Below are 15083 nucleotides of genomic sequence, written 5' to 3' on the forward strand. Positions count from 1 at the left end.
AGGAAAATGCCTCCTGTGGCATTATGCCGACGGCTCGCGGACTACGGCTGGACCTTCTGCTTCTTTCCGAAGTGCTCGAGGCACGTAACCTATGATCGATCTGTCGACGCAGACAAAGATCTGCTTGGTGTGAAACGTTGTCGAGGGCGCCCCCCGAGCTGCTGGAGCTCGCTGTGGATGCCCCAGTGACGCCTGACGAGGAATGGAGCTCGAGTATTCCGAATTCGAGTCGTATATTACATGCACCATGTGCTGTGCTACATTAATACAATTCCGTAATCTAGTGCATGGGATATCCTGGACCGGAATGCTTATGCAGACGTCATTCAGAGGGGGCGTGAAAGGGCATGAGGGAGAGCTATGGATACAAACAGTGACAGCTGCCGAATAACCTAACTGTGTAAGGACCATTATACAGGACAATAATTACTAGGGGCACACTGGGGACAGGGCATGCCAGGCACAGAGAGAGGCCTACGAAGGCGCGAACAGGACAGAGAGCCGCATCGCCCGCTCTGATTCTGTCCGTCGTGCATCATGTGCTGATAGAGCGCGGGTCAGCCACACCCGTCTGTGAGGTACGCGTGGGGCATCGGAGATCTGCTCACCTGCAAGAGGAAAGACCCGGCCCAGCAGCCGCAGGGCGCCTACGAGCGCGTCGAGCTCGGTGTTCACGGTCGCCAGCAGGGCCTGCGTCAGGCGTGACCGCTGTTGCTGCAGCTCGAGGACCGCCAGGTAGACGTGCGCAGCAGACCTCCAGCAGGTCTAACGGGCGACTGTGTTCAGCATGCGATCACACGGGTCGCAGAACGTGATTTTACGTACGCTGATTATGGGGTTGAGGAACGCGTAGTCGCCCTCGTTGAGCTCCTTGATCATGCCAGTGACGGCACCGGCCGCGCCCACGCAGCGGTGGTACGACGTCGGGAGCATAAGGAGGTCGCGGTGGAGATGGATCGTTGATGCGTGCAGGAGCGTGTGGATCGAAACGAGCTCGAGGTCGTTCTGTGAGAGCTGGTCTTGGTAGACGGACGACGTAAGCTGGGGCATATTTGCGCCGAACTGTATCAGCTCGCAATCAAGACTGTTGTGCTGCGACCAGAACAGGTCGTCGTTGTCCATCGTTTCTGTCATTAGCGTTCAGATCCTCCTGACAAGGGCGGCGAGCAGACCGAGCGACGTACTGGCTGCCAGGCGATACGACCTCTCAAACAGCGTTGTCGCCTTCGCGCGGAGGTACGGGTTAAGCTTTGTGTTGGCGATGAAGTTCTGCGGCTGCATGTATTCGAGAATGTCCTGCAAGCGCCGAATCGTCAGCCACAACTTCTTCTTCGCAGCTTCTAGATTGTCCCGCTCACCTGCGTGTCACCAATCGCTGCTGGCCATGTTGTCTCCACTCGGGCACGAGGACTATTGTCGTCATCTGGAAGCGCGGCAGGCAATCCACTTGCCACGGACCAGGCCCGGTCAACCTGAAAGACCTGCCAGAAGGCCGCCACCCTCTCCGTGTACTCGATGGAGTCTTTCGGAGCGGGGAGCTGCAGCGAGGACTTGAACGCGAGGAAGGCAGGCTGCGCGACTGCTGCAGCGTCAAACTGCAGGCGGTACCACTCCTCGCCCTTGATCTGATGGAGACCAAGGCTGACCGCGAGCCGGGCCGCGGTTGAGGAGTGGTAGTAGCCCTCGAGCGTCCTCCCGCGGCTAAAGAAGTAGAACGCAATCAGGCAAGACGCCTGCAGGATCTGGATGAGACGGTCGCTGTCCTGCAGGGACGAGGAGATGCCCGTGAGCGCGCGCTGGAGGTAGTAGCCTTCCTGGGCGGCGGGCATCTGGGAGAAGTAGCAGGCCATGAGGTACATCGCATCCAGGAGCGCGGGATGCGGTTGCTGGGTGGGCCCAAGGGATATCGAGGCGCGAAATCTGTCGACGTGGACGTCAAACGCACATTGGTGACGATGGGCGAAAAATACGTCCAGACTAAGTGCCGGTCGCGGCAGTGGTAAGCGTACAGGCCAATCATATGATCATGGGAAGATACGAACAGTTTTTGTTTGTTCTGACACATCACAGAGTCCGCTTCTTCCCAGTGACTAGGAGACTCGAGGCGCGGCTCTTGTGATACAAGACCCGGAGAAAAATCGCCTGCAGAGAAAAATGGGTCGTTAAGGAAGGAGGGGATATCGAAAAAATCGGAAAGCCATGGTGTCGAGGAGAGGGATGAGTCCCGGGAGCTCGAAAGATCTGAGGAGGACCCGGGACCCAGTGCAAAGTGATCATCATCATCCCAGGATTCCAGCTCAATAGGCGCCGAGGAACTAGAAGGCAGTGTGATTCCTGACCAGGACGCGCGCGCCCACATCAGTCTAGAGTTTACCGAAATGGCATCGAGACCTGAACACGCACCTGGCGGCTGGAGCAGGATCAGCTCCTCGGACGGCGACGACCGTGCCGTTGATAACGAGGGCGACGAGGGCGACATGGGCGCAGGTGTGGAGCTGCTTGACGAGCCCGAGGAGTGCTCGACCTCTAGCTCACGCAGACGGGCCTCCAGCTTGGCGACCTTGGCTCGCAGCAGCTCGGTTCGGCTGACCTGCTTCTTATCGTAGTACTGGCACTCGCTGTCACGATTGCCCTTGATGCATTGCCCGCAGACGGGGCGTTGGCCATCGCACCTCTATGGGCCCACGGGCTGGGGTCAGGATCCAGACAGGTGACATGGACACTACACTTGCCATCTTGCGTTTCCTGCAGTTCAAGCAAGCCTTCCCGCGTTGAAGGGCGTTTGCTGTCTTCATGGCGAGCAGGATCACCGGACACGTATGAAAGGGGGTATAGGTAAAGGAACTGGTCTCGATGCTTGCGCCGAGGTCTGGTGGTATAAGAGTGCTAAGAGGAGGGCGCCTGGAAGAAGGAAGACAAAAGCTGGGCGATGATTCAGTTAGCGAAGATGAGATGGGCAGCGGAGTGATCCACAGGGAGCGTGGGGGTAGTAAGGGATATATATACGCGTGTGTATGATCTAAAGTACATCCAGACTTGTGTGATGGGCTGAAAGTTACAATTCTGGAAAGTCGCAAGGGACACAGGCGACTAGGCGACTGCAGCCCCTGCCACAGCTCTAATCGCTACGCGGAGAGTTCAGAGGGGGGTGTCTCGGCGCTCAGCAGTTGAATGGCCGAGCGGCTCTCGGTCGCCCGTTGATCTGGGTCGATCTCCCAAATATTTCGTCCTGTTTCACCTCCATTTCTTTCGTATCTCTCGTAGCCAACCGCCGCTTCTCGCATTTCTGGCAACCAACCGCCGCAGCTGCACATTGTCTGTTTCTAACGGCACCGGAGGAATTATCTCCCGCCCAACCGTTCCTCCACAAGCTGCAGCCGTATTCTTACGAATAACGTCACGAGAAATCGCCAGCTTATCGTCTCCTGACTGAGCGCTGAGCATCCGGCTCCCACCGCTCGAGTAAGCCGTCGCCGTCATTCGGAGTAACGACGTCGGCCTACAGCGTCGTCGGTCCTAGCGGATAGATCATCCAGAAGCCGACATTGATTTCACAGCGCCTATAGCAAACTTCGTAACAAGCAGCATGCTTACATTTTCTCTTCTCGCACAGAAATGCATCATGCATCAAGGTTTGTCCGGCTGTGGTGCTGGCGACCTTCAAGGCATAGCGAGCGTTGCGCCGTACCCTCCACCGCATAGCGGTCGCGTGAGAATCTCAGCATTATTGATTAGCGAGTGATAGCTCTGGCTTCGGCAGCCGCGGTGCCGACGATTTGCCCTAGTATTTCCAGTGCAAGGGCGCGCCATCATGATCTCCATGGTCTCTTGCCGGTCACCTCTAGTCGGTGCCATTATCACAGCCCGCGAGACGCATCTCTTGATGCCATGCTATAGCCTTGGACCGTCCGTCGTGTTCAGTCACTACTATCTCTAAGGGCGTTAGCCTCCACCCGTGCCACATGGCGCGTCTTGTATCGACTGCCGCTACGGTGGCGATAGCAGGGGTGCATGTATGAAACGGCAGTGCTAGTGCCAAGGCAGAGCAGATATCACTTTATCCCGCCTGTATCCCGTACAGACGCCCCGTCCTCGCTTTTACTTCAGCGTCGGGCGTTATTATTGTGCGTCTCTCCTAAAGCGCCACACCCCACATATCGCCTCCTCTCGATGCACGGAGCCACGGTGCCGCCGACGCTGCTACACGTAGTTCAGCCTCCGGCTTGTAGCAGAGAAGCTCCCGCGCAGCTTTTGTATGATGCATCTCAATTGGCTCCGGGAGCACCCTCGAATGGGATTCGCGAGAACAGGAGTACTGCATCGTTGCACGTGCTCTAGGGGTGGCAGGGATTAGCTTCCGACGCCCGAAGGCACACGGCGTCCGACGCACGTCGGATTGTGCGCGCGTTCTCAGTGGACCTGGGGCAGACCGCACGCCACCAGGGCCCGTGTGCTTGCCTTGCGGATTCTTGATAGCCGCCGCTATATAGCACACTGTACAGGCGTTCTTCGCACATCGGTCGCCTACCGAGAAAAGGAGAGGCCGAATCTGTTGCCGAGGCTGCACTGGCGGCCTTTTTCTGACGGGTGCTTGGCAAACTTAGTTACTGCTTTTGGAAGCAATAGGACACGGGTGGTAAATGCCGGCTGCTTTGATGCGCCTGATGCGCCCCCGCCCAGGCGCTTGCACTGTCAAATCGAGAAAGACACAAGAAAACAAAATTATGCTACGCGTCGTGTATTTCGAGTCATTTTGATAGTCATCAGTAGCCTGCGCCGCAGCTGCAGACATCCTGCGGACAGAAGCAAAATGAATTGAGATCAGAAATAAAGCAGAAGCCGGACATACCGCGATATCGACGTATCAATGCGGCGGAAACGTCATCCGATGCCTCAGTTTTTGAGGTTTACCCGAAGGTTCAGGCAAAAAGAGAAGAAATGCTGTCGGGACCGACGGTAGATGACGTGCATTCGTCCCTGAAAATGTTCGTCCCTAGCTCGCACTTTTCGCAGCTGCGTTAGGCAAGCTGGCCCCTGAACTTCTCAGCGAGTGTCTATCGCGTGAAAGGGGGTTGCTATTTCGTCGCTCCTCGACAGTGAGACATATTGCTTCTGTGCACGTGGCAACGGTTTGAACTCACACCGATATACAGTACGTGATTTGCTTGGCACGAATGTGTGGTCTTGACTCTTAGCGTGTTCTACATCATGCGGCACAGATCTTCATCTGAAGGTCGTATGTGAGGCGGTGCATGGCTTGTTACGAACTGCAGAGGCCTGTGAGCGCGATGGCGGAAGTGCATATGGACGTGATGTGCATATGCATCGCCCGTAGCTGATCCTGGGATATACAACCTTGAAAGGCCTGATCTGCAGCAACAGCATACGATCCATCTTTTCAAACTGATTCTCATCTATGAACCTCCCACCCGGCTGAGTACGGAACGCGCTGTCGCGTTTTTGTTACATAGTTTGACACGCCGGCCATCTGGCTGCTGTGATTGCGCAGGGCACAAGCTAGTTCTTGTTCAGCGGTAGCACTGCCGAAAAATAAAAAAGAAGTCCATGGCACAGGTAAGTATATTCTAGTTTATATGCCGTTCACAGCTGCGAAAGCAGAGGATTTCAATCCTTCTTCGCCGTGAAGACCTTGGCCAAGTTTTCCCAGACGACGCTCGGCGCCTGAGCAGCGTCGATCGGGCGCCAGAGGTTCTTCGTCTTGTAGTAGTCCACGACCGGGCCTGTCTGGTTGTGGTACACCGTGAGCCGTTTCCGCAGGGCCTCGACGTTGTCGTCCGACCGCTGGATGAGCGGCTCTCCGGTGACGTCGTCGACCATCGGCTTTTTCGGCGGGCTATCGCAACAGGATCAGCGGGGGCGGGAGAAGAGAGGACAATACGCACTTGAACTCGCGGTGGTACGTGCGGCCACTGGCGGGATGGATGAGGCGGCCGGTAATGCGCGAGATGAGTAGCTGGTCGGGGATGACGAGCTCGACGACAGAGTCAAGCTTCTCCTTGCGGTCGGCAAGCATGGCATCGAGCTTCTCGGCCTGGGGAACGGTACGAGGGAAACCATCAAGGACGAAACTGTGAAGTCGACAGTCAGTGCCAACAGCTTCGAAATATTTCATGGGAGAAGAAAGCATAAGCGACAGATGAGAACAGGGCAGCTGTGGTCTTCGGGCCAGACCTTGTCCTGAGACAGATGGAGCAGCGAACGATGCGGAAGTCGCACCATCCGACAATACTCGGTACCACACGCAGCAAAGCTTCGAGTCCAGCCTGTTTCGCTTTGGGAGGCACTCGTGCACGCGGACATCGTGTTTGGGTCGGTTTGTCTCGCATGTACGCAGCCAGACTTAGTTGAGGCTGCGGCCCGAGTCTCAGATGTTGCGGTGCACACGACACGACGCAGTCGCGTCAAAAACGACCAGGAACTGGTATTCGCAGGGAGGGGTAGATACACGCGACGTCCTACGCACCCGTTCTTGCAGCCCTTGTTGGTCTCTAGCTGGTCCTTGATCATGCCTACCATGATATCGTCGCTGACGAGCCCGCCGGCATCCATGATCTTCTTCGCCTCGACGCCGAGTGGCGTCTTGGCCGCGACCTGCTGGCGGAGCATGTCGCCCGTGGCGAGGTGGCAGACGCAGAACTTCTCCTTGATCTTGGGTGCCTGCGTACCCTTGCCTGCGGGGACGCCTCAGCTCGCCACAATCACAGAACGACACGTCGGACGCGGCTCACCTGCGCCCGGGGGCCCGACGAGGATCGTGCGTAGCTGCTGGGCGGGCGTGGGCTTGCCCGTCACCGCGCTCTTCGCCTTCTGCTCGAGCGCCTCGATCTTTCCGTTCAGCTGCTTCACGAGGCTCTTGAGGTACGCAAGCTCGTCTTCGCCGGCCATCGTGGTTTTCTTCGCCGGCTGCGCGTTGGGGGAGGCTGGGGAGGTTGGGGAGGGAGACGACCGGAACGTATGGGCGGGAGAGCGAATTTAACGCCGCCGCCGTTTCCCACGGTTTCGCCCCCCAATAGCACTCGTCCTCGCAAGCTGTCAGCCATGACGCCGGCTATACGGAGGGCTGGAAATTTATGACATGAGTCCGACAGCAGGTATCTACATGCAGAGACGAGGAGGCATTTTACTTGCGTTCGTATTACGCGGGTTTTTGTAAAAAAGGCGATCATTAAATGTTACACGTGGATCATTAAAGCGGGGTAAGTAACATTTGTTTACCGAGGTAACAAGACAGTAGCTGTAGTTATTGGGTCTAGTTTTGTGAACATCAGCTACGTCTTGGCCCGCTCTGACTTACCGACACCATGTAGATCTGTGGACACCGCGGATCTGGGACGGTTCACTCAGGTCCACTCGGCGCAGACTAGCCCCTTTATATCTCCCGTCAGAGTTGAGATGGTTCGCAGACAGAGAAAAACAATAGCACAAAAGTCTTGAAGACTCGCGGCTCAGACGGCGTATGACAAAATGCGGCTGAACACCGTTACGATTACGCTCGCCGACCCATTGCGTTCACAAAGGAAACACGATTTCATGACAATCATTATTGCTGCTCTAGAGAGATATGGAGTACAAGAAATCATACAGATATTGACCGAGAACGTCCTTGAACAATAAACAACAGATGTGTGCGACGACGATCCAGATTAACAACAACAGACGGAAGGGGACGCAAAACACTACACATGATTTTACTTTTTGGTTTTCGCTTAGAGCTCTTCGTCGCTGTAGACCTCCTCGCCACGCTTACGACGTGCCATACGGTCCTTCTTCGCCTTGCGGGCCTCGGCGGAGGTGAGCTTCTTCTTCTTGTTGACATCGACTTTGTTACCCATCGCGTCGTACTGGTCGTCGTCCTCGCCGGCCTTCTTGTCGATGCGCGGGCCAGAGCCCTGGCCCTCGACCCAGTTGTGGCCGGACGCCTCAAGGCGGCCGTCGCGCATCGCCCAGACCTCCTTGCAGATGGACTCGGAGAAGTCGCGGTTGTGCGTGATGATGAGTACACCGCCCTCGAACTCCTTGAGGGCCTTGATGAGCGCCGCGAGCGACTCGCGGTCGAGGTAGTTCGTCGGCTCGTCGAGACACATGACGTGCGGCCGGCGCCAAGTCGCGGCGCCGAGGACGACCTTGACCTTCTGACCACCGGAAAGACCGCGCATGGTGTTGTGCGAGACGAACTCCGGGTCGAGACCGAAGTCGGCGAAGTGTTTCTCAATCTCGCGACGAACGAGAGGGCGGAGGAGGCCGAGGCGCTGGGCCTCGCGGGTGTCGACCTCTAGGACCTTCTTCTCGAAGCCACGCTTGATGAGCTCGTCACGGGGCATCCAAATGTTCTCGGATGATGAGAGGCCCTTGAAAGAGATCTCGTACTCGTACGACTGCTTGAGCTTCTTGCGAGTCAGGATCTCGTCAATAAGGCGTTTCTGACCCTCAACGACGACGGTGGAACCCTCCTTCATCTTCTTCTGCTCCTCCTCGGAGATCTGACGCGAACCCTTCATCATCTCCTCAAGATCCTCGCCGGTCTGGTAACGCCAGAGCATGTACTCGAGAGGAGTCTTGTCGAGGTGCTGATCGATGTGGTGGAACGCGTGCTGGGCGACGTAGCCGATGACCAGGTTAGGGTGCTTCCAGATCTCACCGCCGCAGTTTGGCTCGGTGTCACCGATGAGCAGCTTGACGAGGGTCGACTTGCCGGAACCATTGGGACCGAGGACAGCGACACGAGAGGAGAGCGACACCTGGAGAGTGACGTCGTAGAGCTGCTGCTGGGTCTGCGTCGGATACTTGAAGCCGACACTGCGCATCTTGAGCAGCGACTTCTCCTTGGTCTTGACACCCTCGAGCAGAGGGGGGTCGGGGAGCTTGAACTGATAGTCCTCGGATGCCTCGAGCGTGTAGTATGAGCGAGCCTCAGGAACGGCCTTCATGAAGGCCTCGAGGTTCCCGCGGTAGCGCTTAAGCTTGAAGCGGTTGAGGTGGAGGACATCGGTGATGACATTGTTCAAGAAACCGGAGTCGTGCGAGACGATGACTGTAGATAAGGCGTTAGTATCAACTCGGTATGCAATGAAGAAAAGTGGTTGCCAACGTACTGGAAGTGCAAGTGGTCAAGCTCGTGAGGTAGCTCTCGAGCCAAGCGACGTTGACGACGTCCAAGTGGTTAGTCGGCTCATCGAGCAGCAGAATGTCAGCCTTGAAGAGCATCGCGCGGGCGAGCGCAAGCTTCATCTTCCAACCACCGGAGAGCGAGCCGATGGGCTGCGCCTGACGATCGTCAGAGAAACCGACGGACGCGAGCGCCTCGACGATCTCTTCCTTGGAGGCCTGAACACGCTTGTCGGAGACAATGAACTCGAGGACGGAGGTGTCAGCCTCAGAGCCGTCGATGTCGTGCTCGACGTAGAATGTGCGGACCTCGTCGGGCGAGGGGAAGCCTTCGACCTGACCGTTGGTGATGGCACGCATGAGCGTCGACTTGCCGGTACCGTTGCGACCGCAGAGACCGTAGCGGTTGCCGCGCTTGAGACGGAGGGTAGCGGTGTTGAGCAGGATCTTAGCACCGTAAGCGAGTGAGAACTGGCAGTCGCAAAGGTCCTCGCCCTCCTCCTCGTCCTCGAGAGCCTCGTCGGCATCTTCGCCGATGGTAGCGGACTTGACGACCCACTCGTTGGCAACAGTGACGGGCTCAGGGGTCGCGGTAAGGAAAGCGAGGTAAGGGACGAGACCCTGCCACTGGTTGGTGTCGAACTCTTTGGCATTGACGAGGTTCATCGCGAGGTTGGAGGCATAGATGGTCTCGGCGTTACCGGCAGAGGGAACGGGGTTGGCACCAAGCTTCTTGTAGATGGCAATGAGCGATTGCGCGAGCTGCTTCTCGTCCGCAAGCTTGAGCGGGGGGAGGTCGGTGCCGTCGCCAGTGGGGACGTTGCCAACCTGGCGGAGGGTAGCAATAGCACGGCCGACAACACCGCGGGCCTCGGGATCACCAATGGTCGACTCGACCTTGATGAGGCCGGGAAGCAGCTTGGGAACGAAGGGGCGGACGGTAACCTCGGAATCGACGAGCTTGGACATGTTATCGACAATGACAGCGACCTTACGCTTGGTAGCGGTCAGCTTCTCGGTAAGACCACGCGCGAGAAGCGGGACCATGAGCGACAGGGTCGGGGAGTCGACCTCAGAGACGAAAGTGGTAGCTGACAGGAGACCAATGGTGGGGACGACCTTCTCGACGGGGTTGACAAGGGCGTCGATGAGGGCCGGGATAAAACGCTCAATATCCTTGTTGGACACAAGCGCAGTCGTCTTCTCGAGGGTAGCGCGAGCCGCCTTCTTGACATCAGCCTTGGTGTCCCAAATCGCCTCGGAGAGGATGGGGACAATGTCAGGGGTCGCGCGCGCAACCTGAGTGGGAGCACTGGCGATGAGCTGGTCAAGGATGGCGAGCGAGCCGGTCTTGATTTGCCACTTGCCGGCGGTCTTAATCTCGTGGAGGAGAACAGGTAGGACAAGGCGGGTAGCCCAGGGGTTCATGGCGGCGACGTACAGACGCACAGCCTCGATGGCCGCCGTCCTGACAGCGGGCATCTTATCGGCGAAGGCCTCGAGGAGAGCAGCGTAGATGCCGCTGTCGACGAAGAGAGGCTCAAAGGCTCGGACAGCAGGCGACTGCGCGAAGGCAGCGACCGCATTAGCGGCACCTTCGCGGGCAGCGGGGGACTTCTTGTCGTTCAGAGCCTTCACGACGGCATCGGTGAAGCCGACGGATTGAAGTGCAGCGGGACCTTCCTTTTCAGCGAGCGCGGCAAGCTGGGCAGCTGCGGCCGAACGGGCAGCCTTGTCGGCAACAAAGAGGCCAGTAATATCAAACTGGCCCTGAGCAGGCGCAACAGGCGCAACAGCGGCCTTGAGGGAAGCAGGAGTGGTAGCAGCAGAGGGGGTAGCAGTAACAGCCGGCATCTGTGAGCGGAGACAGTTAGGAGACGGCTCTTTGAGTGCAGAAGCAGGCTGCACGTACGTTAAAAGATGGTATAGTGTCTAGGTTCGTGAAAGGAGGAGGTATATGGAAAAGTCTAGTTCCTCTAGTTCCTCTAGTTCTATAGGCACAAGGCTGTAGAGACAGTTAGTTCTGTACTGCCGCAGCGAGACGGGGAGGCCGCTACTCACCTCTAAGGTGTCTAGAAAGAGAGAAAAAGAGGGAAGGGGAAAGAGGTGGGATGGCAGACAGAGCGAGACCGTCCTAACCTTTATAGCAAAGAGAAAAAAAAAGCAAAAAAGATGATCAAGCCACATGGCTTTCAGGCGTCTAACGGGGAATCCGGTGCTGCTCCATGCCATTTCCCGATTCCGCTCGCCCAAACTTCGCACATCCTCGGAAAGGCGCTGCCTCGTGCGGGGTATTCGCAGCCGGGCTGTGCACCGTGTGTGGGGCACCGCGCATAGCCCCGGCTTCATCTTTGTCCTAAAGGGACGCCGGCTGAACTTACGAACGGCTCGGAAATGCACACGCCCGTCAAGGGCCTCGCTCTCTCTTGTTGCCGTGCACCATCGGCAGTATATTGAACATGCTACTCGCTTACACATCGCTGAAATTACCAGGCGCATCGATGTTGCAGTCATTAATCCTCGCTCACATCTGCGAAGCTGAGCGGTTGGAATTGCTACGGGGTGATCGGTCAGCACGGCCAAGACGTGTTGCAAAACTGTACGTACATATCCGCCCGCCTGGTAGTGCTTGCTGTTCGCTTCCACCCAATGGAGACGAAGCGCGTGCAAGAAGGCAGAGAGACCCTGCAACCGATCCGATGTCAGACCTCCGTGATATAGATCAAGACCCCAATTCAATCGGCTGTGGACGTACCTCCATGATACACAGGATGAAGACCGTGAGGACGAACCACATCACGCCGACTGCTGCCAGCCCGACAATTCCAATAATACCTCCGACGCCGAGGACAGATGCGAGAGTCATGTCCCACAAAACCTCGGAAAGTTGGGCATGTGCGAGCGATAGCGCCCATAGTCGGAGGTAAGACGCGGTGTGCGAGATGCATCCGAGGCAGAACTCGATGGTATGGATCACCTGGTGGATCACAACCTCGCTGAAATCGTGATGTTCCTAATCGTCAAATCACTGTAAGCAAAAACGCACGCTGAACACGAGGAAGAAAACGAGGAGAGCAAGAGAACGGCGCCAGGGCCGTACTGAGTCGCCGATGCATCCACATATGGGACAGTGCAGCGAGCATCTATGCGCATCATTCGCATAGCCCTCCCAAAGTGGAAACCTGATAACCATCCATGATAGACACAAAACGCACCTCATCCTCCTGCGCATCTTCTGTTGCAGCCCTGCCGTTACCTTCTTCTTCGCCCTCGAGCTGCTCGTCTGTCGCATGCTCGCCGATCGTATCTTCCCCTCCTAGCCCGATATATCCTTGGCCCTTGATCTTCTTCATCTCTTGGTATTGTAGATACGGCTTCGCCACGAGAAGCCAGGGAACGCAGACCAACGCAATGAGAAGCAGAATCGTCTGAATGGGACCTTGACCGCGGTAGAGCTGTGAGTCAGGTTCTACGGACCCAGGCGACAGGAACATCCCGATCAACATGTTGAGCAGGGATGGCGGCGCCGTGGGCGACTGCTCCCAATCCACGCTCCACTTGTACAGGATGCACAAGACCAGGTAGCCAAAAATGGACTGCAGGAAGAGCATCTGAGGAATGAAGTTCGTGTAGATATCCGAGATACGGTTGAAACGAATGTGATTCGGCACTTGCAAGCACAGTGCGAAAGTCATCTACGAGGGAAAATCGATGAGTGGCTGCAGTACAGACACTTGAAGTGAACATACGTGGATGACACCGAGAACAATGGACATCTTCATCTTGTACGAGTTGGTGAAAATGAGTGCGTTCTCCGCACCGTGCCAGCCAGGGTCCAGACCGAAGGGATAAACATGACCATTAGGCACAGCGGCTCGGTTTCCAGAGTTCTCAGAGAAGTCCCAGCCAGAGTGGAACAGGTGAAGCGTCTTGGAGAAAATATCGTTGTATATGAAACCAGTGTAGATAGAGAACGCGCCCATGAGCAGGATGATATAACGACCACTACACTCACGGTTAGCTATAATCGACGTTCAATGATCGCAACACTTACTAGAAGAAGGTACCGATAATCTCTCCAAGGTCTGCTTTTGCCCACTGCTTCTCCCTCAAGATCATCCAGACAGCAGCGAGGAAGATGATGGTGCCGTGACCAATATCACCGAACATGACGGCGAACAAGAAGGGGAAGGTGATGACGGCAAAGAGACCAGGGTTGACTTCTTGGTAAGTGGCAATACCGTAGCTGTCCATGATAGTCTGGAAGGCCTCAGTGAATTTGTTCGTGCGTTGGAAGGTGGGCGGCTTCTTGTTCGTCTTCAGCTCATGCAAAATCGGCGGGACGTTTGTACCAGACTCCTCCTGCAAAAACAATCGGTATCGCAGCGGAGCACAAAAGGTGCGATATTTACCGTAGCATGACGCAGAGCAACCTGTATCATCGCGATATCGCGGGTAGGGCACCAGCCCTCAGCGATGAGCGTCTTGCGACGAACATCGTAGTTGAGCAGATTCAGCGTCTCGTAGATCATCTTCTCCTTCCTGACGACGTCCTGCCAGCTCGCCAAGCTCTCACCAACGGTGACCAGCTCCATGCGACGATTATTGCCAGTGTTATAGAGTACGACTTGAAGGTCTTCGAGACGTTGGGTCACCTCGCGCAGAGCATCCGCTCGCTTGTCAGCGTTGGAGTCAATGGGGTAAATAGTCGCACCCATAGACTCTGCGACTTTACGAATCTTCGCGAGCAAAACGTCACCGTGCGCGAAGATAATGAAGACATTCTTACGCGTCTCAGCACCAGTGGCAGGATCGACGAACGGCTCCTGGATGTCGGTATGGTTCATGTAAAGGTTACCACGAAGAACACGCCAGAGGACGCGTTCGAAGGTGGGCAGCCGAGAACGCTCAATGGTACCTGCGACGAACCTAGCGTATACGGTTAGTGCGAACGTGGCCCCGGCCCAGACTGGTGAACATACTCAAGGTCGAACTGGACGTTGCCCGAGTACTGAGCTTCGCGGTCATCGTGCTGCAGTAGCGGTGCAGAACTATCGTCGAAAGAGCTGCGAATCTCAGGCTGAGCCTGCGCAGCCTGAGCGCGCAGTTAGCACAGGAGCCGAAAAGCCTCCACACAGTCACGTACCGCATCGAAAAAGACAGCGGTTTCGCGCAAGACGTGGCGAGCCTCAACAAGCTCCTTCGTGCGCTCGCAAAGTTGCTGGTACGAGTCATTCATCTGGACGAGCCTCGACTCGTGTTCGGTCAGCTTCGTATCAAGTTCGTCAATGGTCTGCGCAGCACGAGGTCCAACAGTGGTGAGGGGCAAGCAGTCATAGAGAGGTCGAATAGGAATTGTCTGCTTCTCTTTCTGGATTTGCGTTGTGAAGAAACGGACACGACGAGACATCTCATCAATGCGGCGAATTTCGCCAACATAAGAGCGTTGGAACGGGTTGACATTAGGGTTCAACTGTGAAGCATAATGAGTAGTCGTATCCATCGCACTATGACAGTGTACACACATCTTTGAACTGAACGTCACCAAGCTCTCCCAGCTCTGCAATGGTATCGTGTGCGACTTCAGTTGGAATGATCATCTGCACCAAGCTCATCGTCTCCGAGCCTAGTGGATGGTCAGTGGTGGTCTGTACGGCTGGAAAGATTGAACGTACGAAAAAGACCTGGATATTCGTCCCCCATGTTGTCAAAACAGTGAAGGACGACGTGGGGATGGTGTTGGTCGATGGCTCAGGCGGTGAGCTCGAGGTGACGCTTTCTTTCCGGCTTGTGCCGGCCGGCGCACCCGAAATAGTAATCTCGACCCCGGTGATTCCGGAGTTGTAGCGCCCGCCATATCTCCTCCATCCGCGCCCTGGACTTGCTTTCCCGAGCGGACCATCATCTTGTGCTCGTCAGTTGCATAGCTGTATGCAACAATTCAAAAATTCGCCTCC

At 56.3% G+C, this 15083-nt stretch overlaps 4 protein-coding genes across 4 annotated transcripts; all 4 read right to left on the reverse strand.

Moving 5' to 3' along the window:
* Positions 1–195: 195 nt before the first annotated feature.
* PHACADRAFT_209549 (uncharacterized protein) lies at positions 196–2818 on the reverse strand. The gene is made up of 8 exons (XM_007396289.1): positions 2733–2818; positions 2404–2674; positions 2043–2334; positions 1359–1977; positions 1185–1296; positions 826–1127; positions 609–765; positions 196–542 (listed from the first exon to the last, which is right to left on the reverse strand). The coding sequence occupies exons 1-8, from the start codon at positions 2793–2795 to the stop codon at positions 475–477; spliced, it is 1884 nt and encodes a 627-aa protein (XP_007396351.1). The 5' UTR covers positions 2796–2818; the 3' UTR covers positions 196–474.
* Positions 2819–5470: 2652 nt separating this feature from the next.
* On the reverse strand, positions 5471–6931 carry PHACADRAFT_257097 (uncharacterized protein). Its single transcript, XM_007396290.1, has 4 exons — positions 6750–6931; positions 6485–6692; positions 5904–6089; positions 5471–5854 (listed from the first exon to the last, which is right to left on the reverse strand). The coding sequence occupies exons 1-4, from the start codon at positions 6904–6906 to the stop codon at positions 5626–5628; spliced, it is 780 nt and encodes a 259-aa protein (XP_007396352.1). The 5' UTR covers positions 6907–6931; the 3' UTR covers positions 5471–5625.
* A 611-nt stretch (positions 6932–7542) lies between these two features.
* Positions 7543–11208, reverse strand: PHACADRAFT_257098 (uncharacterized protein). The gene is made up of 4 exons (XM_007396291.1): positions 11188–11208; positions 11039–11131; positions 9114–10980; positions 7543–9052 (listed from the first exon to the last, which is right to left on the reverse strand). Exons 3-4 carry the CDS (start codon positions 10978–10980, stop codon positions 7728–7730), a joined length of 3192 nt encoding a protein of 1063 aa, XP_007396353.1. The 5' UTR covers positions 11039–11131; positions 11188–11208; the 3' UTR covers positions 7543–7727.
* A 346-nt stretch (positions 11209–11554) lies between these two features.
* PHACADRAFT_257099 (uncharacterized protein) lies at positions 11555–14853 on the reverse strand. The gene is made up of 11 exons (XM_007396292.1): positions 14802–14853; positions 14652–14752; positions 14273–14599; positions 14109–14221; positions 13539–14055; positions 13181–13488; positions 12876–13131; positions 12342–12821; positions 11882–12139; positions 11734–11811; positions 11555–11681 (listed from the first exon to the last, which is right to left on the reverse strand). The coding sequence occupies exons 1-11, from the start codon at positions 14827–14829 to the stop codon at positions 11640–11642; spliced, it is 2508 nt and encodes an 835-aa protein (XP_007396354.1). The 5' UTR covers positions 14830–14853; the 3' UTR covers positions 11555–11639.
* Positions 14854–15083: the final 230 nt, after the last annotated feature.

Source organism: Phanerochaete carnosa (genome assembly GCF_000300595.1).
Source record: "Phanerochaete carnosa HHB-10118-sp unplaced genomic scaffold PHACAscaffold_5, whole genome shotgun sequence".
Taxonomy (NCBI): domain Eukaryota; kingdom Fungi; phylum Basidiomycota; class Agaricomycetes; order Polyporales; family Phanerochaetaceae; genus Phanerochaete; species Phanerochaete carnosa.

Excerpts from the sequence above, each read along its gene's own strand:
- PHACADRAFT_257099 (XM_007396292.1), bottom strand. The coding sequence starts at position 14,829 with ATGGGGGACGAATATCCAGGTCTTTTTC. Across the intron at positions 13,132-13,180 it reads ATTATCGGTACCTTCTTCTA|TGGTCGTTATATCATCCTGC; the intron begins GTAAGTGTTGCG and ends CCGTGAGTGTAG. Across the intron at positions 11,812-11,881 it reads TCATCCTGTGTATCATGGAG|GGTCTCTCTGCCTTCTTGCA; the intron begins GTACGTCCACAG and ends GATCGGTTGCAG.
- PHACADRAFT_257097 (XM_007396290.1), bottom strand. The coding sequence starts at position 6,906 with ATGGCCGGCGAAGACGAGCTTGCGTACCTCAAGAGCCTCGTGAAGCAG. Across the intron at positions 6,090-6,484 it reads AACAAGGGCTGCAAGAACGG|TTTCGTCCTTGATGGTTTCC; the intron begins GTGCGTAGGACG and ends TCGACTTCACAG. Across the intron at positions 5,855-5,903 it reads ACGTACCACCGCGAGTTCAA|CCCGCCGAAAAAGCCGATGG; the intron begins GTGCGTATTGTC and ends CTGTTGCGATAG.
- PHACADRAFT_257098 (XM_007396291.1), bottom strand. The coding sequence starts at position 10,980 with ATGCCGGCTGTTACTGCTACCCCCTCTGCTGCTACCACTCCTGCTTCC. Across the intron at positions 9,053-9,113 it reads CTTGACCACTTGCACTTCCA|TCATCGTCTCGCACGACTCC; the intron begins GTACGTTGGCAA and ends CCTTATCTACAG.
- PHACADRAFT_209549 (XM_007396289.1), bottom strand. The coding sequence starts at position 2,795 with ATGAAGACAGCAAACGCCCTTCAACGCGGGAAGGCTTGCTTGAACTGC. Across the intron at positions 2,335-2,403 it reads GATCCTGCTCCAGCCGCCAG|GAATCACACTGCCTTCTAGT; the intron begins GTGCGTGTTCAG and ends CGTCCTGGTCAG. Across the intron at positions 1,978-2,042 it reads TGTCAGAACAAACAAAAACT|TCTGGACGTATTTTTCGCCC; the intron begins GTTCGTATCTTC and ends ACCGGCACTTAG.